The sequence below is a fragment of the Calliopsis andreniformis genome, chromosome 9, assembly GCF_051401765.1.
Source record: "Calliopsis andreniformis isolate RMS-2024a chromosome 9, iyCalAndr_principal, whole genome shotgun sequence".
Lineage (NCBI taxonomy): Eukaryota > Metazoa > Arthropoda > Insecta > Hymenoptera > Andrenidae > Calliopsis > Calliopsis andreniformis.
Genome location: NC_135070.1, coordinates 7,798,631 through 7,824,277, shown reverse-complemented (window position 1 = coordinate 7,824,277; position 25,647 = coordinate 7,798,631). Strand labels below are relative to the sequence as shown.

At 42.6% G+C, this 25,647-nt stretch overlaps 1 protein-coding gene across 1 annotated transcript in view; it reads right to left on the bottom strand.

Moving 5' to 3' along the window:
- Positions 1-24,416, bottom strand: part of LOC143183020 (uncharacterized) — a 36,312-nt gene extending 11,896 nt beyond the window's left edge. Inside the window, exons 1-2 of the mRNA XM_076384394.1 lie at positions 23,364-24,416; positions 8,510-8,682 (exon numbers count right to left, since the gene is read on the bottom strand). Of these exons, the coding sequence (XP_076240509.1) occupies positions 8,510-8,682; positions 23,364-24,249 (1,059 nt within the window). The 5' untranslated portion in view covers positions 24,250-24,416. The remainder of the gene's footprint in view (positions 1-8,509; positions 8,683-23,363) is intronic.
- Positions 24,417-25,647: the final 1,231 nt, after the last annotated feature.

Sequence of the window (25,647 nt, the reverse complement as noted above, 5' to 3'; positions counted from 1 at the left end):
AACTGCCCTCGATAGTTCCCCCATGGATACGTTGTAACGATTAGCTTACTGACGCAGAGTCCACCGTGGCTGTAATGGCCTCCGCCGCGATCCCAGGGCGGACTGCTCCGATCGTTGCGGTCATTAAAGTCTCCGGTGAGAAGTACCAGTCTGAGCGCTTGATACTGTAAATACCCCCTCAGCCTACTTGCGGTTGCCAGTTTCAATGGACTCCAATACACCGATTTTAATACATGCGCTTGTGTACGAGCACATTTAAATACATTTAAGTCCATTTAGATGTATTTAAATGCATTTAAGTGCATTCGATTAAGTGTAAGTACGTTCGAAGGAGTTTAACAATATTTAAGGGCGTTTAGATGCGTCTATGAGTAGTTAAGAGGCTTTGAAGATACTTTAATCCAAGTGATTGCTTTTACACGTGTTTGGATTTATTTTAATGCTGTAGCATATGTCAAAGTTTCATCGCATATGAATATGTTCGATTCTACTCGATTAATCTAATAGCACTTGAATAGGTTTAAAGGCATTTGAGCCTATTATAAATATTATACGTCTAAATGCGTTTAGATGCAGGGACTTAAATGAGTTTAATAGTACATCGAGTATGTTCTGCTAAGGCTGATAGCATCCAGGTATAATTTAGCTGCTTTTGAATGCATTTAAATGCGCTCATCGATAAGCTGGCGTAATCTCGGGCACACTTCTCAATCAATTTGCAACGATACTCGTCGAGCGAACTATCGACGCGACGGGCGAGCATTAAAGGAAACACATGGAACACGATTAGCAATCAACCTGTCAACTTTGAATTGCAAATGATCGCGGCAAGTGTAGTTTCTTGAGCTACCGGTGAACTCTGCACGCGCCTAATGATTCCAATTGTCGCAGCCCCCCTTTCTTCCGACCCATTACTTAACACTTCATTACGTTCTGAGGTAATGAAGCAGCGGACGAGCGTTTCATCGCTTTTTCCAGTTACTCGCGACGCTGCTTTGTATTCAAGGAACTCGCCAACGCGGTTGTGACATTGTTTCTTAACTCCGCGGTCTTTGGCTCGGCCTCGGGTTCGCTCGCAGTGTCGCGAGCAAAGGTTTATTAAGGGAAAACCCCTGTGAAACTTTACTATTCAAAAATTACGTTCAGATATACCTCAAGAATATTAGAGAACGCAATAAACAATTTGTCTCGAACATACGCTCGATTGAGCCTTATTATCGGGTTTAGCAATCATTACTACATTTCATGCGCTCCACAAACGCGAAAATAACAGCATTACGCAAAACGACTCCGCTCGCTGTGCCAAGCCTCTACCAACGCGACAATTACTCACTATCAATAATGCCAAAGCCTACTTAGACGACAGTTAGCAGCAATATTGGTCAATTACAATCGTTACAAAATTACGCCGCGCGAACCTATTTTTAGCTGTACATAAGACACTGTTTAATGACTCTCGATAAAAGCTCGGTTCTCGAGAAAAATATTCACGAGGCAGACGACGATAACATCGTCCCAGTTTTTTCACATTGTTTTCAAGCAAATTACCAACACCGAGATACCTAATCTTCCCTGCTAGAGAACGACTGATACAAAAATTACCACTCGTGCAACCTTTCATTTTCACCAATTTGCACCGTTGTCCGACAGTCGAATTCGATTAAGCGTCGTTCCTGGACGATCCGACGCCTCGAGGTGTTGGCAGATCGAGAGCTCGCGGAGAAGTTCGTCGGAGGCTCGTGGTCCCGTATGGACCCGGCATTACGCGAAAGGTAGAACGAGGCTCCACTCCGCGAGATTATAAGGTTGTTAACGACCTTCTGTTCTCCGCCAACTGAGACCAGATGCAAATTACGAGGTAATATACGGTCAGGCATGCTAATAGCCGCGCTGTAAATATCATCGCGTATTTCGCGTCCCGAGAATGCATTCGTTTTCATTGCAGACAAGCGAGGAGTACAGTGGTCCCTCGTTGTAAGCTCCTTATTTTTCTGAGAGAATATTTCGAAATTATTTTCGGGCAAAGCCGTTTTATTTTCGAGGAGTGCTAGTTGAATTTTCGAGGAGGCCAAAGTGAGTGAACAGCGCACGCGTTGATCTTAAAAATGTACACCTGCTATAAAATTGTTGACAGTGAGCGATGACGAAACTGTGGATGTTTATGCATTCAGGGGAAACTTAAATGTGCAAAGTGGTACGAAAAATATATAAGTAAATGGAGAAATACGTGAAGTATTCTTAGGGAAGTGTATGGTATAATATGCAGAGGGTGAAACGCTTGAGAGCAGGTTCCAATTTTCTGATTTTATTTGTTAAAGTATGAATTTGTATAAATAAATATCCACGGTTTAGTGATGAACAGTGTTAGAACGCCATATTTTCTTTACGAACTTCTAACTAAGAATTCCTGTCTGATATAGGGTGATTCTAATTTAAAATAAAGTTATTTTGAATTAATTATGTCGTCGATGTCACAGTACGCCACACTGGAAATTCTTGTTAATTTAATTTATAGTCGTGTGAGTCAACATTACTCATAGTTGCGTGGATACTCTATCACCTCTACCTATATGAATAATGCGACAGGTAAAGTGTTAATTAGAAAGTTGAGAATTTATCTAGAAACTGCGAATTTCATATTCTATTTATGGAATGTAAGGTTACGTCATGATGAAATCTAAGAATTTTAAATTGTGACTATCGATGCCTCTGCGATAATTAAATCTCACGAATTATGGACAGCAAAATGCACCTGGACATTACGCACAAGGTATTCCTGATCGGATTCCATAGTTGGGCCTGGGTTGGATAATTAATAATTACGATAATGCAAAAAAAGTAATAACTATATGTTAGGTGATATATCTTCTGGTTACAAGCTCGTTGCTCTCTTCATCGTTTCCTGAAATTAATTGGGACTAACGAGCCTCAGTTCGGCCACTCCTACTGGAGTCATTAACAAGGCAAATACGATCCACTGACATGTAAATCAACCCCAGAAATGTGGCCTCTCACACTTCATAAACTCGTCGACGATTTCAAGCTCCGAGATTACATCGAGAAATTGAGATACGAAATCAATTCACTTGGCCTCGATAGTCTTCAGACACGTGTTTATAAGACAATCTAGAAATGACTCACTAAACAGATTAAGAATTATATAGGTACTATATATGCGTTTACACAGGTATTTATTTTTAAATATGTATCTACCTATATGAAATCTTCAAAGCACATAAAATTCAAATTTCTAAAACTGAATAATATACCCACATAAAAATCGAACAAAATATAGGAAATACTACATAAATATCTTCCTAAATTTTCCTCCCATAATTTTCAAAATATTCCTCTCAAACAGATTATCCTTATCAAACCAAACGGCACTTAGTTCACAAGTCTTCCATTTCGTACCACCTTGTTACACCCCATTTCTCAAGTTCTCTTCGAACCACTTAAACTACCCCTTCGATTCCATAATTATCAGAAAAACAAACTTCCACGAATGGAAGGAGCGAACGAGAGTCGTAGCTGGAAGACAATGGAGAACAATTTCCATTCGCATCGTGTCATTATCTTCGAGACAGCAGGACAATACGGGTAGCCGAGGGACTCGTTCGCCTCACCGACAGGTTTGCCTACACGTCCACGATGGAAAACCCGCGCCGCGAGCACGATTAATGACCCGAATCATTTCCCCTCGCGAGCAGCCTTTTCGAATCGATACGACGCCCAGCGACTTTAATTGATTACGAGGCCGCCGGTTCGCGATAAATCTCCCTGGATTTCGATCAACGTTAACGCCGATGATTAATGCCGATGCTCGGCGGGCAACGTTGATGATTCGCGAACGCGACGCGTGTCGTTAGAAACGCGATCTCCGCGCTTTCTCCAATAAATCCACTTGGCAACGAGGCGACCAAAACGCGCGAAAAGAACCGAGGACAAGAAGAGCGTGATTAATCTCTCCCCTTTCTCTGTATCCCTCTCACCACCCCCGACGTATCGTCGTGTTTCCGAGGCAGCCGCGGAAGCGAGAATTTCGCGACGCTTAATCGCGGTTTGACCCTAATCCGTTTCGGAACTCGGCTCATTAGTCTGAATACCGAGCCGAGTCGTTTATATAATGAGCGAACGCGAGCGCGCCTCGTCCGTGGAATGATTTAATCAATTTGTACAGTCGGTTGGACGGTCGATGATTAATCGATCGCTTGGAACGGTCCAATCTTTTCATAGGCGAATTAATCGCGTGGCGTTCCTGCCTCTAATTGGTTATAAGTTATTACAGCTTGCCGCTGGAACCGCTTCTACTGGGGAAATTGATAATCAGAGGTGGAGACAGTGGGGAGAGGGTTTTGAGTCGCGTGGAGATGTGTTTTTAGCTAAGATGATATAGAAAGTAAAAGAAAACAATGGTATAGTAAGGAGTACACTTCCTTTTGAAAATATTAAATTGTGAATTGTGACTGAAAATACTCAGATTTTTTGTATGGACTATTAACCCTCCGTCTGCAACGTGGGTCGTTTATGACCCAGATCATTTCTATTTTCATATTTTCTCTGTTCTTATTTAATAAAACTGACGCAATATATAGCAACACAAACAATTGGATAATATTCTAAAAACTTGAAAGAGAATTTAACCAGTTTGTTCATTTTTTTACGCTATAAAATCGTACAAAATATACATGGACTAAATTTGTAGATAATGTCAGTAAGAATAAGGTTGCTGACAGAGGACTAATAGTACCTATTCAAACCTAACCCTGCTAAAATATAAACAAAAGAAGACATTTGCAATCCCCTACCTTCAGTCCCACCTAAAATCCTCAACTCACACTCTCACAGTCCCATGAATCTTAAATTTCGGCAAAACTACAGCAGTCACTGGAACTAACCAAGCATACTGTAATATCCTGATACACTCGTTTTCGTTACCTATCACTCGATTCCCATCTCCCTTTTAACAGCTCGCTATAAAGACCCGCTAATTACGCAACACAGCGTTCCGGAGTGGCTAATTGCACAGCGAAAGCTCGCGGCAATAAAGACGCCGTGGCGATACGCAATAAACGCTTATTTGCATCCGGATCCCTCCATCAGACGAGCCCTTTCCGCAGCCACGATCTCGGCCAGCCGAACAATTACTTTACTTCTCGCCAGTTGCTATTCCGACGTGAACGATAACAACGAAAGAGGGAAGAGGTACTTTGCTTTGAATTTTTTATCCCTCTCCCTCCCACCTGTTACCCTACACGAAGCACGTGTAAAAAAGGGAACAGCTGAGCGGAGATAATTGGACAGGCCGGAATCAGGGTTGCCTAATCCACGAAGACGAACGAACCCCGTATGAAGATTGCCTCCCTCTCGTGGACTCTCTGGAGAGTTAAGTACCTCGGTACTTACGATGGTGAAATCGCTTCCTGATCGCTCATGCGCGGTGAAAATGCTAACAGAATGGATTTCTCCTCGATCGAGTGATACTATGTACGCAAAAGTCAGGGATAAAGGAACGTGTCAGAAATCTTGTAATTACCGGTGCCATTAATGCCGTCGAATAATTGTTTGAGAAAGTCCATTTTCTCGAGAAACGTAAACTGGCTTAGCGATGCTAATCGAGTAGTGTTAATATACATGTTATTGCCTCTTTGCGAAAGATATAAATGAATTTTATGCTACTCAAAAATGCTCTGACGGTAATTGAATTTCTGTGGGTAAGAATGCAATGAATATTCCGAGGAATAAATATTCTCTGCGAAATTCCTTGCCAGAGGAACGAAGTTTCATCCATTTTTCTGGGCTTTGATAAATTGTTTTGTCGTTTCTCGAGGAAGCAAGAACCTTCTCCTTTATTGCATGAATTTAACTCTTAATTAGTCGCATACTCTCGTATATATCTTTTGCACAGTTTTCGCGGTATGGATAATTAAATTTCTCTGTAAGAATTTGAATAATTTGATAGAAATCGGAATGTGTAAGTCTACAAAAAACTTGGCTCAATTTTCATTTTCCTAATTTATTTATCTTTAAAATATACACAGTGCTCTTAAGTTTGAGACAACGATATCTAACAATTCTAATAATTTTGTAACAATTGGCAAGTGATTTCAAGCTCCATAACACTGAAAAGTGGAAACCCAATTCAAGAAAAACAAAATGAAAAATTGTAAGACAGGAAACTTATAGAATAAGAAAATCACAGATGCAAAGAATCATCGATCAAAATCTTTGAAAGGTTATCCAGGTTCCACAGGACCAAAACAGAGAACAGCACGAGGAAAGGGAACCAGAATCCTCGTGAAGCGACCCAGAGAAAAAGAGGACCGTCGGTTACCAATTACGACGACTCCTGTCATCCTCGCAGAAGCCAATCAACGCTTGGACGAAGCCTCGTAATTAGCGCTTGCATCGTATCTCGTCTGTTCCTCGACCAACACGCGAGCAGCGTCGGAGCAACGTGCACACGCACGCGTACGAGCGCGCGAGCCGACTTGTTCTCGCGCTTGTTAAGATTCATAAAGCGGAGCGTGCGTTACACGCGACCCGGTGGCCCTCATTAGGGGCCTAATTACGCGCGATTAGCCCGCCAATTGCCTCGGGGGGGAATGCATTACGTACGCGAATCGACCCATCGAATCGCGACCAGCTTTTCTTCGCGTCCGCCTCGCAATCGAACTGGCGCACGCCTCCGCCGAAGAAATTCACTCTAGAAAGCGAAGGATAAACCTAATTTGAATATTTGCTTTGCCTATCTCACGAAAATTCCCAGCGTGGATAATGAGCTTAATTAAGCAGCGAGTTAAGAACGAAATATGGAGACACGCAACCCGCGTGAACTAGTAGGCGGGGGTGGAAGGAGTGATTTGATTCAAGCTACTTGAAGCTAAGCGAGTTGGAAACGAGAGATTAATTGTTCTGTGGCCTATGCTGGGGTTTGGGAGTGTTCTGGGAAGTTGTGATGAATTGGCTCGTGGAAGGACTAATTTGTGAGAATTTTGAAGTTTGAGAGGGGGAAGAGCTTCATTTTTTGAAGCAAGATAATTGAGAGCAGTTGAGACGTGAAGTCTCTTCGAATTTTAGAAGGATGGAGGAAAGCACAATTTTGAGAAAATAAAATAAGTCGAATTCCTAAGTTGGACTACCATTTCCAAGCATAATGCAGAAGATTTGTATATTTGAAAATTCAGAAATTCGAAAATTTGAAACTTTGAAACTTTGAAAACTTGAAATTTTGAAAGTCTGAGTATGCAAATACTTCAATATTTAAAAATTGGAATGTTTAAGATACTCAAGATACCAGTAAGACACTCCAATTGAACCACTAGACAATCATTTCGAAAACCATAATCATCTCAAATTGAATGATACTGATAAATCCAACTCCGTAAATTGCAGAAATTATGGACAAAGATAAGTACACGAGTAGACAATAGGAGCCAATTTCCCCGTCCAAAATGGCCTCGTAAGACCCGGTTCCTCCATTCTCCCAACTCAATTCACAATAGCAACCCCCTCGACTTCTCTCCCTTTTTCGGTTTCGCTTTCCTCTTACGCCCATGGAATAGGTAACGCAGAGCGTGTGATATATGCACGTAATGCATCTGGAGCGTCCAGCACGCACCTCCTGGCTCACGCACGCGCCTATCATGGTGTACGCAACGAGTATCACGTACCACCAAGAGCCACCCCTTGATCGCGTATTAGCATATCAATCCCCTCGTTACAGAGTTCGCTGCCATTGCCACTGGCCCTTAGAAACGCGACATTAAGGGTAGAATGAAGGCTGCCACGACCCTGATTGGAGGATGCTGATTTTTTTGAAGATCCACAGAGTTTGGATAAAGCAGTAACAAGCAACGAACGCGTAAAAAGGGTTACAATGGAGACGGCGGTAGATACTGTGCGTGAGATAGCAGAGGAATTCTGTCTACCTCGCCGATAATTGAATCGCTAGTTCGCTTAAACGATGCAATTTAAAGCCGGTCGAGCTGCTTCGCGCCCTTGCGCTCGAACGAGTTGTAATTACACGTTTTAATTGTCGAGTAATTAACTGCGGCACGATACCGACTCGCGGACCCACATTTTTCGCTTTTTGAATGCTTTTTGCAATCTTCGATGTAGAAAATAGCTTTGGATTAAGGACACGCGGTCAGTCTTTCGAATCGCTGAACTCATTCCATGTTAGCTCAGGAATTTTAGAAAAATCATTCAGTTTTACTCTTAATCATATGAGTTAGGTCCTAATAATTCTATTACCTAATAATACTTTCTAATAATACTTCACTCGATCATTGAAATTTACCTATTATCACGTTACCATACCTATTGAGATATTTTGTAATCTGGCAAAATACGATCTTTGTCAAATGTAAATTATTTTGAAAATAAAATCGATTGACCATAATTAAAAGTTAGGAGTTAGCTCAATTTGTTGTCTCTTTAGTTTGAGATGTCTTCTGATTAAAATGTAAAGCACGATTAAGAGGGTTGAAACTTGAATGAAACGTACCTGTGTTTCAGTCAGCGAGAGCGCTTGCGCGAGCTGTTTCCTCTCAGCGCCGACCACGTAGTGATTTTTCTCAAACGCGTGCTCGAGCTTCAGCAATTGGCTGGGGCTGAAGGCCGTCCTTATTCTTTTTGGCTTCCTGAAGGGTTGGAGTAGGAACCCTGGTATGTCTGGGCCTGTCGTGTAGATGAATGAAACAAATTACTCCAAGTTCAAGATCAAGACACTGAGTATATAAATTGATTCAGTGTCTTTTAAAGAAAATTGAAATTTTATTAATACTATTTTCTTTAAGTGTTATAACAGAGGAAACTTCTTAATTTGAAATAATTACTAGAGATGAACAAATTTTGTAAACACCGAATTAATTTACATTCATAATGCCACTTAAGTACTAATACTACAACTACACTACACTGTGAAGATTCCCATATCCTAGTTCTACAAATTTCATCCCCTTCAAACTCATTTCCAAAATCCCGAACCCACAAGAAACTGCTCATTAAAACCCTCATCTACTATCCCCACTCAACCCCCACAATCCTCGCCCTAAATCAACCTCAACCACTCAATTCACTCATCAACGATCTATCTAGATCAGCAAAAGTTATATACGTAACCATAATAGCACGCGTATGCAGAAACTTCCTTGTAAATGCAAACATCGAATTCCTCAGGACAGGGCAGATGCGACGAGGTAATTCATTCCAGGATAATTCATTAAACAGTAATTAATTTTTATACAGTGTTCCCGTGTGCTGTCAGCGAGCAAGCTAAATAACGACACGCGAGACCGATTCGCTAAAGGTATGCATAAGTAAGAGGGAGGGGAGAGAAGAACGAGCAAGCCACGAGGACGGAGTACCTAGAAGTCCCGCTCGAGTAATTGAGTATTTCCTCCTCGAAGGAGTCATGTCGATCGGCCGATACCCGCGTCTGCCGGAAGTCGCTCGTGGATACTTCAGCCCGGAAAGCTCGCCGCGATAAATCGCTCGATTCTCGCCAATGGCGCGCGCGACGTCGCTATCTGAATCGCATTCGAAAACTCTCCTGTAGTGCTTTGAATACAATAAGAGTACATGTTCGATACATTTACTATAGGGAATTTTGGAATAAATGCGAAGGAGGAGATTGAGGATCTCTAAAAGAGGGTCTATGAAAGGAAGGATCTCTAAAAAAGGGGATCTCCAAAAGAGAGAGTTTTTAAAAAAGGATCTACAAATGAGAGGGTCTCCAAAAAGGAGACTTACCCAAAAAGAGGATCTTCAAAAAAGGGAGTCTCAAAAAGAGGGTCTATAAAAAGAAGGATTTCTAAAAGAGAGGATCTCCAAAAGACAGGATCTTCAAAAGGGAGAGTCTCCAAAAGGGAGAGTCTCTAAAAGAGTATTTATAAATGAGAGGCTCTCCAAAAAGGAGAGTCTCCCAAAAAGAGGATCTCCCAAAAAGACAGTCTCAAAAAGAGGGTCTATGAAAGGAAGGATCTCCAAAAGAGAGTCTTTAAAAAAGGATCTACAAATGAGAGGGTCTCCAAAAAGAAGAGTTACCCAAAAAGAGGATCTCTCAAAAAGAGAGTCTCAAAAAGAGGGTCTATAAAGGGAAGGATCTCCAAAAGAGAGGATTTCCAAAAGAGAGAGTTTCCAAAAGGGAGAGTCTCCAAAAGGGGGAGTCTCTAAAAGAGGATCTATAAATGAGAGGGTCTCCAAAAAGGAGAGTCTCCCAAAAAGAGGATCTCCCAAAAAGACAGTCTCAAAAAGAGGGTCTATAAAAGGAAGGATCTCCAAAAGAGAAGATCTCCAAAAGTGAGGGTCTTCAAAAGTAAGAGTCTCCAAAAATGAGAGCCTCCAAAATTATAGTCAAAAACATAATATTACTGTTCTACTAAAAAAGAAAATTCCTAAAAAGCAATCTTCCTATTCTTTCCTCCTAATTAAAAAGAACCTCCATCGCCAAAGTTTCATCTTTCTATAACCTTAAAGTAGGAGAAAACCAATATTAAATCCCAGCGATTGAATCTAAAGAATGCCGAGTGAAACCAAGAATACCAGAGTATAAAGTCGATCAAGGAAGCTGGGTGATCACGAGTCGGAGTCGCATCGTCATGCAGAAGGCAGAGCGAACGTTTAAAATGTTAACCGGGATCGTATCTTCTGAGCAGAAGGTCGCCAGAAGTCCGCGTTAATGGCCACATCACGTATGCACGCGTAAGCTTAAGTAAGATGCGTTTCCACGTGCGAGGCGTTCGTACGATTACGACGACACCGCACAAGTTACATCCTTGATGGATCGCTGGCTACCTTGGCCACCTGTAAACAATGCCTCCCTCGGCCACCGATCGCTTGTCACCGCGTCTGACCATCGATCCTATCGACCACTGTGTCTCTGTCCAGCAATTATGCGAATCGCTCGCGCCACTACGCTGATCGGAATCGAAATTTTTAGGTGAAGTTAATGGATTACCCTTGGGCTTTACTGACGACTACACAGGAATCTTAGTAATTGGATACTTGAAACCTTGGTACTTGCAACCACGGTGGCTGCGGGCGAATGTCATTTATTCCGTTCAATGGAAGCAGAAGCATCACCCTGTAGGAACTTAATTGGTTGAAACGTTGATAGTGGGAAGTGAACCTTGATTCTTGTATTCAGAAAGTAGATGACTGATTTTAGAAATTCGGTAGATAATTGAAAAGGGAGATGATAATAGAGGAAATAAGGTCTAATTTAACCCTGATATTTACACGAGTTTTCAGCACCAATTTTCTGCAAAAATCGAGATTTTACTGTTTATGGATCTTGATATGAGTAAAGACATGTTTTCAGTTCTTCTTTTTCAGTCATTGAGGCTTTCGCTATTAAGAAGCTGTAGCTTGAAAGTACTGTGCTGTATTTTTTCAATTTTTAGAGTAGTATCTTTGCAAGCCATTGACTGAATCTTTGATTGTCATTCCATATCTACACATCACCTCACATTACCTCATTACCTCCAAAACCAAATTTTTCGCTGTATGTATTCGGAATTTTTCTACTAAAAAAAGGAAAGGTATTTTTCATACCCCTCCAGATGAATAATCTACTTATAATCGTATTCTCATCTATAAAAAGGCCGTGCTTGCCTGTTCGCGGCGAAATATCGAAGCAGGGGGTCGAGTGAATTACGCAGTCGACTAAACAATTAAGAAGCGCCAATTACGGGATTAAGTATGCAAATCACTGGCCGTATATTAACCGGCAGTCTTCGTAATTATGCAAATTCGCGACAACAATCGGCCACCGCTGTTGACCGTATACATGACAAGACACAGAAAAAAGCTGGCACAGCTATCGGCTAGCTTATCGCCGACTCTCCGACTAGCCATTGAAGCCTTTGAAACGTGTAACACGCGGCAGAACCGACGGGGCATTGCGCGACAAAATTACCATTTCAATCGAGCTGCGCGCAAATTACGACTGACCACGCACAGATTTGCAACGATTGTGCTTCTTGCACTATCACTGGCCGATGATGTCACAGATTTACAGTGTCATTATTTCATTTTCTGCTGAGAGTAATTGTAATGAGTTTACTCTTGAACCACAAAGCATTCCGTAATTCTTAGTTTGTTATTCCTGATCGTTATGACAGCAGGTGTCTTTAGATTTAGGTAAGCATTTTGCTTCATACTCCGAAGACAATTGAATCTTTCTCCGCTGTCTAAAGATTTAGGAAAATTCTGGATGCTTATTAAAGTATCTATTAATACTATGCAGTGGCTCCCTAAGTTGAATGTTCACAATTTTGTTCTATAAAAATAAAAATTTAGAGGAAAGTCTAGAGTATGCACAGTTTGACTTCTCAACGACTCAATTTGCCCATAAAGAGTTAAATATGAGTATTTTTTACTCGGTCCTCTTCAGTTCGTAGAAAAGTTGGGAGTCAAAAATATAGCACTCCAGCTACTTCACAGTACTCAAACTATATAACAAACTATATCAAACTAACAAGTATAATTGAGTTTTAATTGTCTATGAATAATTCTATTCGAAACATTGCGTTCACGCTGAGACCGTTATCTCCGAAACAAAAGAATCTTTCTCGGAAGTTTTGGCCAACAGTATCGCGATACGCTCGGGGCCTACTCAAGTGGTCCGTGAAACGACACCCTTGAAGATACAAAGCCGCCAAATGTGTTCCTCGCCACTCGTTACAGGAGTGCACTTGTTTGATACCATCATCAGCGTATGCTAAATGCGTTTCTGAGCTCTTGATTCGTCGGCAAGACACGCAAGAGTGCCGCAGTCTTCAACTCCTGCTGGCTTTACGACTCGGCCACATCTATTCCATCAACTCTAGCCGTTGTAGGAGCACAGTAACGAGCAATGCGTTTTGCGGGCTCAGCGTAATTTAGATGGCACTGACGTGTGCCTCGAATACGACCTTTACTGTGAAGATGTTACTCGACTCGTTCTGGCGAAAAACGTACAAACACAGTGGGTGTTTCTGAAGTACAAGTGAAGACTGCAAAAGCTGGTGGAATTGATAAAAAGAATGGAAAACCCTTGACAAATACACGTAGTATTTCAGAATATTTGGACAGAAACTTAAGAATGATTTTTAAGAAGGAAAATAGTAAGAAAAATTTACATATGCATTTGAATTTTTACTTAAATTTTGGATAGAATCTTGTGGTCTTTTGCATTGCAAACGACAATAGTGCATTACTCAAGCAAACCAATTTGCTTGAGTACTATATATTTTATATACTATATATTTTAAAGGCAAGATTAAGTTTTAGTTTGTAACGAGGATTAGTGAGATATCTACAAAATTGCTCGTCACTCAGAAATAAAATAAATCAAATTTTTCCAATTTTTGCAGTTCACATGTTTTAAGTCATCCTGTACAGTAATTGATACTCCAAGACCTGTAGAGGGTATAGCCCTCGAAAAAAGGAAGACTACAGAGTGAATAGAATTCTGAAGTTATTATCTCTAATGATATCATTTTGTCTCGGTTATATACTGCACGCATGTTTATAGTATAATAAATATAGTAATTATTACTATTATCCAATCAATGAAACCAGACGAAATAAAATCACTCGACTTAGCACAACTACTTCATGACGATACAGCTTACTTGCAAGCCAGGTATATACTATAAAAACAGCTTACCATTTACATCGACGGAGGGGTCATTAAAATTTCATCAAAACTATCTTTGAGGAGAACTGGAACTCGCTCGAGTTGCAATTTTCTTATGACTAGACCTCCCCCATCCCGAAGCAAAGAACTATGCAACAAATGACTTTCCATTATCGTCCATAGCTGGGGATATGTTTTATAATATTTCATGATGTACTTTTGATCAGGTGCACCGGAGAAATGTTAGAGAATGGAAATGATTTGCAGTTTGTTTCATAACAGATAGAATTTCTTACAATATTTCATAACGTTATGCATTCATTTTCGTCTCTACTACTGCTGTGTTTCTTCATCGGCTAACCACTCGCGTCGTCGTCTAATTAATTATCAAATCAATTGTTCGTCAACTGTATGCATCGCGACACGTAAATGATATTATGCATTCAGAGGCTATTGTAGATGCAGCAGCATTTCTATACATATCGGAAGTGTGAAAAACTGTTTTCCTTCTCGGCACATTGCTAATGATGGTTCTATCGAGTAATAACTACTATTATCGATTGACTATTAAATCATAATTCACTTACAATCTCGACGTAATCGAGGTTTCCTTTTGTATCGAAAGATCTACGATACTAGTTCCGACACATATTGCAATACTCTACTGATTAACTTGATGGAAATAACAGTTGTAACCGATGAAATATGATAATCTTACGCAAAGTAGAAAAGTGATTTTCTGTTAGATAACGCAAATAGATACGATACATTCGTATCTAATCAATCGTACATATTACTGAAGTATCAAGAATTCCTTATTTCTTGCAAGAAACTGATCACTTAATCAACCAATTAAATTGACATTAATTCCTCATTAAAGGTGACACATTTCACATTTTTATAAAATTAAATATCGTAATGAACCTAGTACGAAATAAATATTTAATAGAGGTTTCCTCGTGAAGACGTGAGGAATTAACTTATTTAATAAGTTAATTGTACCTTCTCTATCAACCGTTTTTACGAGGAAAACGTTATGCTGTCACTATCACCCTTCACCTCATTCAAGCTCAAAGACACCCGGTTGCGTTCTCCCATTTGTACGTAGGGGATGAATAAAGTATATTATAAGTAGGGTTTGAATGTAAGCAAGTAGTTGTAATACTTCCATAAGAACATCGAAGAACAATAGCAATAGGTACATACTTCCAAGTGAATTAAGATTTAGATAGATTCGAAATCTTCGTTAGTATTGTATTTTTAAAAGGAAGAATCGAATAAGTACGACTTGTACGATTTCGAATTCTCAAATAGATATATAATTACATAAATATAATTCTCAAATAGGTAACTATTCAAGTGTATAAATTTTCAAATTTTCATAAGTGCATTCAAACTTTCAAATATTCAAATATTCAAATTTCCAAATATAATACCTACATACACTCAAATACTCAAATTTGTTGAACTTTTTATTCCTTTCAATTCCTAACTTTCAGTTCCCCAAACATCGCCAAAGACCTCCCTATTGCAGAAACATGATTCACGTGTCCTTCCCTGCCGCAACCACAATTACTGAACCCAATCTCACCCCCAATAGCAGCGCTTCTCGAAACCGAGCAACTCGCTCGTGGCCCGTTAGCGAACGTTCCCAGTCGGCGCACGAGAGATCGCGAGCAGCTTAACTGGCCGTAAATATTCCTGGACGAGTGCTCCCTGTGGAATTATTTGCCCGATAGCTCGCTAGGCGGTCGACGAGTCGGGAGAAGGCGGCTCCTCGATGTGCGCGGGTACCAGGTAAAAATAATCCACGTTATCGAGTGTATCGCTGACGTATGTGCATCCCCGGTCACGTTGCGTACTGACCGTTTACGGACGCGCAGCTCGGAACAATTAAAAACGCATTAGCGGCAAGGGTCGACGGCTCTAGATGCCCTGACGATTTTCGCTGTTCTGCGGGAGAAACGCCGCGCGAACGACGCCGCTGCAGAGGAGCCCCGTGGTGAGGGGCGAGGAGATATAATTTGATACGTGCCACGATTTGGTCTTATTTTTAAGTAATTTCGAGTCGCTCTGGGCGGCTCGGATCTGCGAGCTCTGCCTTCTCGCTGGTAATTACAGGCCGTCTAGCTGCGTAGAGCTCCCCTCGTCTTTTCCTTCGCTCGCCTGCCCTCGTCCTGGACGATTTCGACTCGTTCCTCTGCTCGCCTAGCTGCCAGGACGAGGGCCCCGGGCGACGTCTAGGAAGCGCCTAGAGATCCGCTAACGACGCCACTTTAGGGATGGTCGACGTGACTCGGGAGGGAAGAATGGAGATGGTTCGTCTTTTACGATTTCGCACGAAGTAGAGCGATGGTTACTGTAGATTCTCTATTCGCTAGGTCTCAATTATTGCTTGAAGTCTGCTTTATTCAGGGTCATTCAATTATTCAGTGAATATCGACTGGAAGTTATGGATAATAAAATCAACTATGTATTAAGCGGATGCTTTAAGTGCGAGTCTTATAACTGTAAGAGTAACTAGTCAGGTAATCGATGTCCTAGTGTAGGTATTTTGTAAGTACATTATTACTTCTCTCTTCCTCTATGACTGAGTAAGCCAAGCTTGCTATGAATAAAGTAGAATAAATGAAAGTGCCAACACCGAGCCAATGAAAAAATGTGTCGTCAGAGTAGCTCGATTCAAACGTTACGAGATCCAATGGATCGAGGAAACGGGGATCGAGCAGCGATCGACTGTGACCGATTCGCTGGATGAAGACGTCAATCGGATTCCAGGACAATAGGAGGAGTGAAAAAAATGACTCGTCATTGTCGGGGAACGAGATCGGCGACGGTGCGACTTTTTTAAGCTGGCAAAGCGAAATGCGCAGGAGAAGTAAAAAAAAGAAAATGGAGGTACGACACCCTGTAGAATCGACGATGTCGCTTGAAAAAATGACGGGGGCTACCGGGTGCTATTGTTGTCGATGGACACCCCGTGGAGAGGACGTCGCTAGGGTAAACGACGCTTTAATAATGCTGATTAACTGGCCATTGTGCTGGTCCACGAGCTTTCGACGAAAGACTGCCCTCTACTCGAGTTTCCCTTTGACATCGATCGAGTTTCAATTTCTGACGGAGACAAACGCAGTGTTTAACACCGTGCGCTACCACTGTTGCATTATGGACGTGGTATGAAGAAAACCATGTCACGTTTCGTGTGGTCTCGTTCGGTATACCTACTATGGATTTTTAATTAAATGTACAAAGGGGGTAACGAGGTGGCCACGGTGGTACTCTGAATAGTTTCTAAGTGTGTTTAACTCTAGTGTTTCAGAACAAAAGGTTTGTGAATATTATTCAATCCCTTCAATAGACACCAATTAAACGCAATTTAAATTACAGCTGAAGAGTTGATATAGTAGGAATGAAAAGATTCTATTTCTTAACAATTTTACCTTTACGACCATAGCATCTGTATCACTCAAGCAATGTCTACACTTTGTGAATTAATTCAGAAGAGTCTACACAGAGGACTGCGCTAAACGAGAAAAACATTTAAGTCTTAAGGAGTAGTATTGAACCATAAACACGACAGAAAAAGTTTTACAGGTGTCTATAGTATATGCTTCACTCCTTTTGCAGTAGCAATGCATTATAACTACAATTACCTCCCCACAATGAACAGTACAGCTATAACTATACGTATCACACTCCCTCACACCCTTTATCTTCCACGTTTTCTTCAATTTCCCCTGTTTCCATTCCCTCGAACAACAAACTACTACTCCTCCATCCACCAGCGCTGAAGTCATCAGCTTTCCGAGAAATTTCTCTTCGCGCTAACTTCCCATGAAAACTCCGCTTTCGAGGTAGCCAGTCCCAGCGTGGCTGAGCGCTCAGCGAGCGTTCGGCTCCTGGATCGTGCCGTTCCGCGTCTTAGCAGTTTCGCTTAACAAAAGAGTAATTACTCGGAACGGCTAAACGGTAATTGCTCGTGACTTAACTACAAAGGTAATTCCCTTTCGTAATATCAATTCTCCAGCGAACGGTGCGCACGTGTGTGCGCGTCCACGCCGAGAACAGGCGCGCGATTCGCCGTCACGTTCGTTCCATTTGCGCAAGCCGCGTATTAGAGGTGATTAGTATTGCAACTGTTCGCTCGATCCTTGCAGACGTCATTAAAAAATCCCTCCGTGACGACGCGCGACGGAATGGTCTTCTGACGAATTTACGCGCCACGCCGTGGTTATGCTTGCCCATGTTGCATAGTGGATGAGACGCAGTAGAATGTAAATATATATTGAGGGAGTAAACCATGACTGAATGGGTGATTTGGTTGGAAAAATTGTGAGATTGTTTTAGAGGAGGGGAATTGGGAATTAATTTTGATGATGTAAAGAGAAGATCGATCATCTGTTTGAAGTGACACTCGTTGGTGAAAAGGACCTTCAGATTATGGAAATGAATTGAAATGGCAAAGAGGAGTCTCATCTCCGTCTAATAGTGACTTGTTAGTAGAAGGAAGTGTCTGAGGTACGAGAAAGAAAATTAAAAGAAATATCTAAATTTTATGAGGAGGAACTGTTCTGAATTTACTTTCATGAGAAGCTGAAGAATTCTTTAAATAAATAAATAATATGATCACTGTAACTAAAATCTAGAAATTAAATTCTTTCGAGTGTATAAAGTAATTAGATATTGTTTTATCAGTTTAAGTAGCTTTGAGCATCTTTTATTCTTATGTAACATAAATTCATTGCTAATTATGCGGGCATTGAAGTCACCAAGCCGTAATGACGATTCTACTGAGAAATTCTTCTCACCTTTGCGAACTAAGTAGTAATTATTCTGTACATTCTTCAAAACAACTATCGTTGGGTTTGTAATGAGATTGTTGCAAGAGTAACCAGAAACGAAGAACAAGGAAGTTAGAGAAGAAGAGAAGTTTTCCTGGCGCTGAGCTCATTAACGATGCAAGTCAGCAAACCTTGGTAACTTTACAGAATTTTTCTAAGAAGCTCTCGAACATTATTCTAAATAATTCTAAACTCCCAATTTTCAAGCATTCTGGCTACCGTTCAACGAGAGTCCAAGACAAGAATAAATAAGTATTCAACTAGTACAATGAGGAAACAATACTGAAACTGGTTGTAATTAAATTTAAATATGTGGCTTACATAAGGACAACTTAGTATCAAATGTAGAAATAGAGAAGAACTCATATCCACTATTGCTATAGACACTAAACCCCAAGACCTTCGGCTTCCTTTCAAGGAATTTTCGAAATTCTCCCAAAAAAAACTTAGAGATTTACTCTTATTTCAGCGAAATCAAATACAGGGTGATAATTTAACTGGAAACTCTTTAATGAGTGTTGACAGCACTTACAATTCTAACAGCATTTACAATAAATGTTGTCAACACTCGGAGGATCTCCAGTTAAACTAATCACCCTGCATATTCTCTTAACTTTATCAATCGTTTCAAAACATCTCTAAATACCTCAAATTAATTCTAAAAGAGTTTTCCTTCCAGACATCTCCAACAGTGGAGCAACAGAAAAATAATCTCAAACTTCTTCGCCACAAACATTAACGCTAAAACTAAAACTTTCGAACCCAGTACGTATTTTGTCACAGTCGCAAAGGTCGCCAAACCCCTGCAACAATCTTCACGAAGCAATTGCCGAGCACAGAGCAAACATGGCGACGATCTTCGCCCCGTGATGGAACTAGTTTCTGGTACATTTCTCTACCGGGTGGCAACTGGCGGTAAATTTATGGTAATTGTCTCCTTGGTGCAGAAAACGTTTCGCCTTGTTCCATCGTTTCCAGCTACGGGCAAAGCTGACCTCGTAAGTAACTCGAAACGAGCCTCATAATGCCTGATCGCCACCCGATTAGGCATCACCGTGTCGCGGAGCCACGGAAACGAGCGATCCTGAAAACGGAGCAGCTCTCGATACGGAAAACGGAAGTAAAACTCGAAGAAGCTCTCCCAAGTTTTTCCTCAGCTCGACCGCGACTTTGATTTTTCGATTGAGCGATTAATCTTCTCCAAAGAAGCAGCGAAGAACGAAATGGGACAATGGCCGAAGGGTGAAGTCCAAGGGAAAATATTCGCATCTCCTGTGAACGACACGGGACGATAATGACGAAGAAGCAAGAGCGGATGCTTTCGTGTAATAACACGGCGCGAAGAGATCCGTGGCGCGGCAAATTGCTCGCAGAGGAAATTATCGGTTGCGTAATGCGGAAATCACGGATTCGGAGCGATGTTGGCGAAAAAGGAAGAAAATCTCGAGCTCACGGTACGGTTTACGCTTGGGAGACCTGTCAGGGTGACGTCTCGTGACGTTCGACTGCTCGTTAAACCCTATCCGTGCAAATCTGCTCAGTTAACGGTCACGGAGATGACTTGAGTCTTTGGACTGATCTCCTCAATGAGTTTTCGAGCGTACTAGTGAGAGGTGATAGAAAAATTAGAGATAAGAGTTGGGGATGGTGAACTAATAGAAATTTCGAAGATGTCTTTAGAATGTTTGACAAGTTCATTGAGAAGATTTATTGGAGTTGAAAAATAAGAGAAATGAATTCAGATATTATGGAGTATTTAAAAGAAGTTGGAGCAATATTAATTCTGTACCAGAAACTTTTAAATGAGAATTGTGAGCACGTACAAGTTGTAGGTATATATAATACATAAATACTTGGAATCTAAGGTACTCTTTTTAATTAAAATCAATAACTCATTTATATGACTGTCTGATCAAATTAGAATAAAGTAACTATACAATGTTCTCTAAAAATTGAGTTCAAGCCTTGAACAAAAGAGTTCAAAATAAATTTGTGGGTAAAAATACGGAACAAATTTTTCCATAAAAATGTGGATCCTAAACCTATACAGTCATGTTTTTAAAAACATTTGCTACAAGAATCGCATTAATTTTGTAAACTATTAGTATCCAACACAAAGAGCATACGAGGTATTGATTTCATCATTGAAGAGTGAACAACCACCTAAGACTTCAACGCTAACTTTTCAATATTAATTTTAGAATTAAAAGTCCCATTCTTTCTGAAACAGCCTGTAGAAGCCTGTCAGTGCCTCAACTTGGTCCCTCGGTGGGACATCTTCGTACACGCTATCACTCACATCAAGGTACTCAACATCGGGATGTCACTGCGAGTTACAGTCGCTAAATAAACGAGCATCCTCCGCAACAAAATTCCATCGCTAATACCTAGAGCATTACAAGGTACGATCGATGATTTATGATCGGGCAGCGATCGCAGATAAAACGAACTGGCAGTCCGTTACGAAGGAAGCGACAAGCCGTAAAATTTGAAGCACTTCGACTTGGAACCGTACAATCTCGCGCGGCGTTAAAGATCGATAGAACGGCGATTATGAACGCATGAAACATTGTCGTTTTCACAATGAACGAGCTACCAATTCGTGCGTCGTTTCTAATTAACTGTAATTTGTATTGACCGCGCTGTCGTCGACTGGTAATCTGCATTAGATGGACGAAACAAATCGCGCAAGTGTTGACACTGGTATCGTCGAGGGGGGGCCTTATCAGCCTGCGTATTGATAACAAGAATATTTTCCTCTATGTTTTTAAACTATACTGACACTAATTTGAAGCCATTTTTTAGCTAATATTCTAAGAAACTTCTATACTTTAATTACAATTTTCCAAGTTCTCATTCAACATTTTTAGCTTGTGACATCATAAAAACGATTAAAATTAATCCTCTCGAACGAAAAATATACCTATCTAAATATTTAATCTAATCAGAAAGAAGCTTAGAAACTCTGAATTCCACATTATCTAGTGATTCTACTGTCCACAACCTAAAGTGTCGACACGCCTTCACAATGACTCCAGATTTCCCCACAACACAGGGACATTAAGAAACGATTACCAATTACACAACCAGAGTAAACATAAAGCATTTCTATCTCCCCCATTAACTATCTACCAAAGCTCTAAGCTCAATCACCGATCGTGAAAAGCGATTTCCCTGCCCCAAAGATCTATTGACTACGATCTCACCGAGGCGACTAAATGTCACCCGCTATCTCGCCACGATACCCTTATCGCGGGATAATTCACAATTAGACAGAGGACGGTATTATCGGCGTCGAATGGAAATCAATTACGTTACGAGGACCGCGGGAAAGAGTGTTGTTTTGCTTAGGCTAACGAAGAAGGAGAGCTCGTGCGCGATAAGGGGCAGCGGACGACAAACGCGTTACAAAATCTCCGCGTTACGAAATCTTTGCGTAATCGTTGACCGTCTCAATTCACGAGGGACTCGATCTTATTTACCAACTCGAGACGTAATTATATTGTCGTTGAGTCGACTGGCGCGTTCCACGCTCTTGTAACGTCGTTGTTTACATCGGGCACGGAATCGATAACGCTTAGTAAGGGAAGCTAAAGAGGGGGAAAGGGAGGCCTGGCGCGACCACGGGGAAAATATCACGCGACGGCCACAGGTTTATTAACTCCGCTCGCTGAAAATGACGAGTTAACTCGCGAATTCCGTGCACCGTCCCTAGTTAGCCTCGATAGCTCGACTTTTTCTCGTCCCTCGCTCGAAACCGACCAATTACCGACCCCCGATTGGAAACGAATTTATGGCGGGTTCGAGGAACTCGCGAGGAAACCTTCTCCGTTCCTGCACCACCGACTGTCACTTTATTGTGACTTTCCTCGAGTTACGAGAGAGGAACGCGGGAGAAAGTTCGGGTAGATGGTTTCTCAACTTTCCTACAAGGTTACAGAGCATATTATCGTGTCTGGGAATCCGTGCGAGTTTAGACACTGCCGTTGCGCTGTAAACTAGTGGAGCAAATAAACAGACGACCGATTAGAGATCTGCCAGCGTAAATCAACTTTTTGCTGCGATCAGCATTGCGTTCGTATCACTTTGACGATAATCTTCTCGGGAACCATTTGAATAGCTTATAATATATGTCTACGACGCGCGGCGTTCAATGATAATGCAAATTGTTACGAGAAAAAGTAGATATCGTTTGAGTTTTGTATTTTCTTTTCTTGGGGACACCGAGAGAAGCAATTCTTGAGGAACGTGCTTCTGTGAATTATGGTCGGCGTGGGTGGAAGGAATGTAGTGAAATCTTAGAACCAGCGAAGTGGGAGAAAGATATAGCGTCTATGATTTTTAGAGCAAGGTAGTAATACAGCAAAATTATGGAGCATGGTAAAAAATTTTGCTCCAAGTTATTTTTCTGTGAATAATACCGATTTCACGCTCTGAATTAAAATCAGTTCAGTTACCTCACTCCATTACGCTCACAAACACAGCGCGATTATGATAGAAAAAAATATTAGAAACTACTATTAGCAGTAGATGACTTTTAACCTGATCCTACTCATCAAAACACGAAACCTAGGAAATACTATCATCCATTAACAAGCTTGTTATCTAGTACCACGCACGCAATTAACAGATGTATAGAAACACTTTCATAGTAACATTTAACAGCACTTCACTTGACTCATAATAAATACTTTTCAACTTAAAACTCATCTGCTGCCAACAGTACCTATTTTACTGTATATCCCCCATTCCTAATCGAATTCCTTAACTCAAAGAACAAAACCCACTTTCCTCGCGAACCTATCTCAAACAAGTCCAAAACCCCCTATATACGCCTCAAACCCAACTTCTGGACCCACACCAACGCTAAAAAGTAGCAAAAATTCTCAACATACCTCCAGGAAATCGATGCGGGAAGATCCGTCCGTGCCTAGAGAGCAGCCACGGGTAGAGAGGGTAGCTATCCCTGGGCGGCTGATGAGGATGGGGCGGCGGATGAGGTCCAGGAGCCCCGCCATGAGGATAAGGTCCATGGGGTGGTCCATGGGGCGACGCGCCGTGATGCGCCTGAAGAGCCACGGCGAGGTTCGCCGCTTGGAAGTGCTGCGCCGCGGCCAAATTGGCGGCTAAAGCTAACTGTTGGGTATGGTACTCGTTCTGCCCAGTCTGTGGGCCAGCTGGGCCATGTCCAGGTAACCCATACAGCGATTTGAGCTGTTCCGCCGCGACAGCTGCCGCGGTGGCAGCTCCAGGAGGTGGTGCAAGGTAGTTGGGACTGGGTCTGACGACGCCTGGAGGTGGCTGGGGGTGCGCGCCGACGGGAGAGTCGCCGTGGGATATCCTGTGAGGAGGGCTGGGGCTGTTGTTGGGCGTGGATCCTCCGCTGTGACTGTGGACCGTCGTTCGGCTGAAGTCCAGGTGCGTCGCGGCGGACAGGTGATGGTGGTGGCCTCCGTGGTGGTTCCCGTGATGGTGGTGCAAACTGCCAGGGTGGGACGGGGTCCTCCGCGAGTTGGGGTACGACTCCACGGAAGAACTCCGCGACACGGGCCGATCGGAGCCCTCGGAGTGGGCCCCCGGCGACCTGGTGGCGACACGACGACTCCGCGGGGAGGAGGAACCCTCCACGTCCATGGGGCTCCCATCCCTCTCGATCTCGACGCGCTCCAGTCGGTCCAGCCGGTCCTCGCGACCCTGCCCGCCGACGATCGAGTCGATGCTGAAGCCGATCTTCGGCTTCGAGGGCACCGGAACAATTGGCGTCGGCGCGAGCGGCATCATCGTACGATTATCGTACGCTTGGCTGATGGAATCCCACTTCGGCAGAACTGACGGACTCCAGGTGGCTGGAGTTAAGTCCGCCGCATTGCGATACACCTTCGACGGATTAACTCTCCCTCACCTGTGAAACTTATCCCCCGAACACTTGCAAAACTCACTGTCTCGACACACTGATAACCGGCTGGGGTCCAGCGCCCAGAATTTTTAATACTCTCTGTGTTCCCTTCGACAGACTAGTGTCTCGGCTACGCGATCACCATGTCCCACGAGATTATTCATAGGCTTCGCTGAGTATTAGGAACGTTGGCCTCCAGGCCCCTTGGCACTACTCAGTTTCCAGCACCACGATATCACCGGTAGTCATCGTTGACTCTTTCCCTGGAGGGTCACCGAGGGATCACCCAGTCCACGATGATCCCCGAGGCACTGGACTAGCGTGTCACCACTGTGAATATCACCAAAGAGGATCACTCATCCCGCGCGACTGAAGGCCAGCGACCGATCCGCGGTCTCGCGGTGTTACTCAAACGAGAACCGAACAACTGTCCACGCAGCCTCGCCGACGCGTATACTCGAGCTAAACTCCAGCGGGCAGAGCTCTGACGGATGTTTCTGGCACGAGAGCTTGCTGGTGTTTGAGCAAATTACAGGCTAAACGAGTCGCTCTTGGCCGGTGGTGGGGGTGTCCACGGTCGGCTTCCATCCCCTCCAGGTTAGGTATCTGGGTACAGTGGGGGCAAAAATCGACCAAGGGTGGGCGTTTCTCTTCAGCGCCGGCACGGACGCTAGGCGTGCACCCAGCCTGAACACGATTGGACGGTTCGTCGAGGTAGAAACGCTCGGGACCTGACTACTCCGATTCCTCGAGGTACGTAGGAGCTGCAGTGGGGCGACGCATTAGCCCGCGATGGGCGTTAAACTCACGTTTTTGTCGTGCGATGAAAATGAGTCGTTTAATTAATACGTCTGGACCCTCCACCCCTCCTGTTCCCCCACCAAGCCGTCGCTCGACTTCGTCTTTTTTCCGATCGCCTCTTCGTCCCCGCGTCGCTTTCTTCTGTTCCTCGGCTTGGTGGAGGTGGAGAGAGGACGTCGAAGGAAAAGTGTCCGTTCCGTCGTGATGTTTCTCTCGCTCCGCGCGACTTTTGCGCTCTGGAGGAGGATAATAAAGCACCGTGGGGGTGGGGGGGACAGCAACGATGCTGGGAGGTCGGAGGAGCCTGTAACGATGTTGTACACGCTGCCATCGAATTGTGATCCTCGCCAAGGATGTGATGCTTGTTTCGTTGAAGGACAAATTTTACGTTTTCTTCTTTGTAGTTGAAATATCAGAATATTCTAAGAAAACATTGGAACTTTGGAGCAAACAATCTTTCTTCACTTTTTTGGAGTATATTT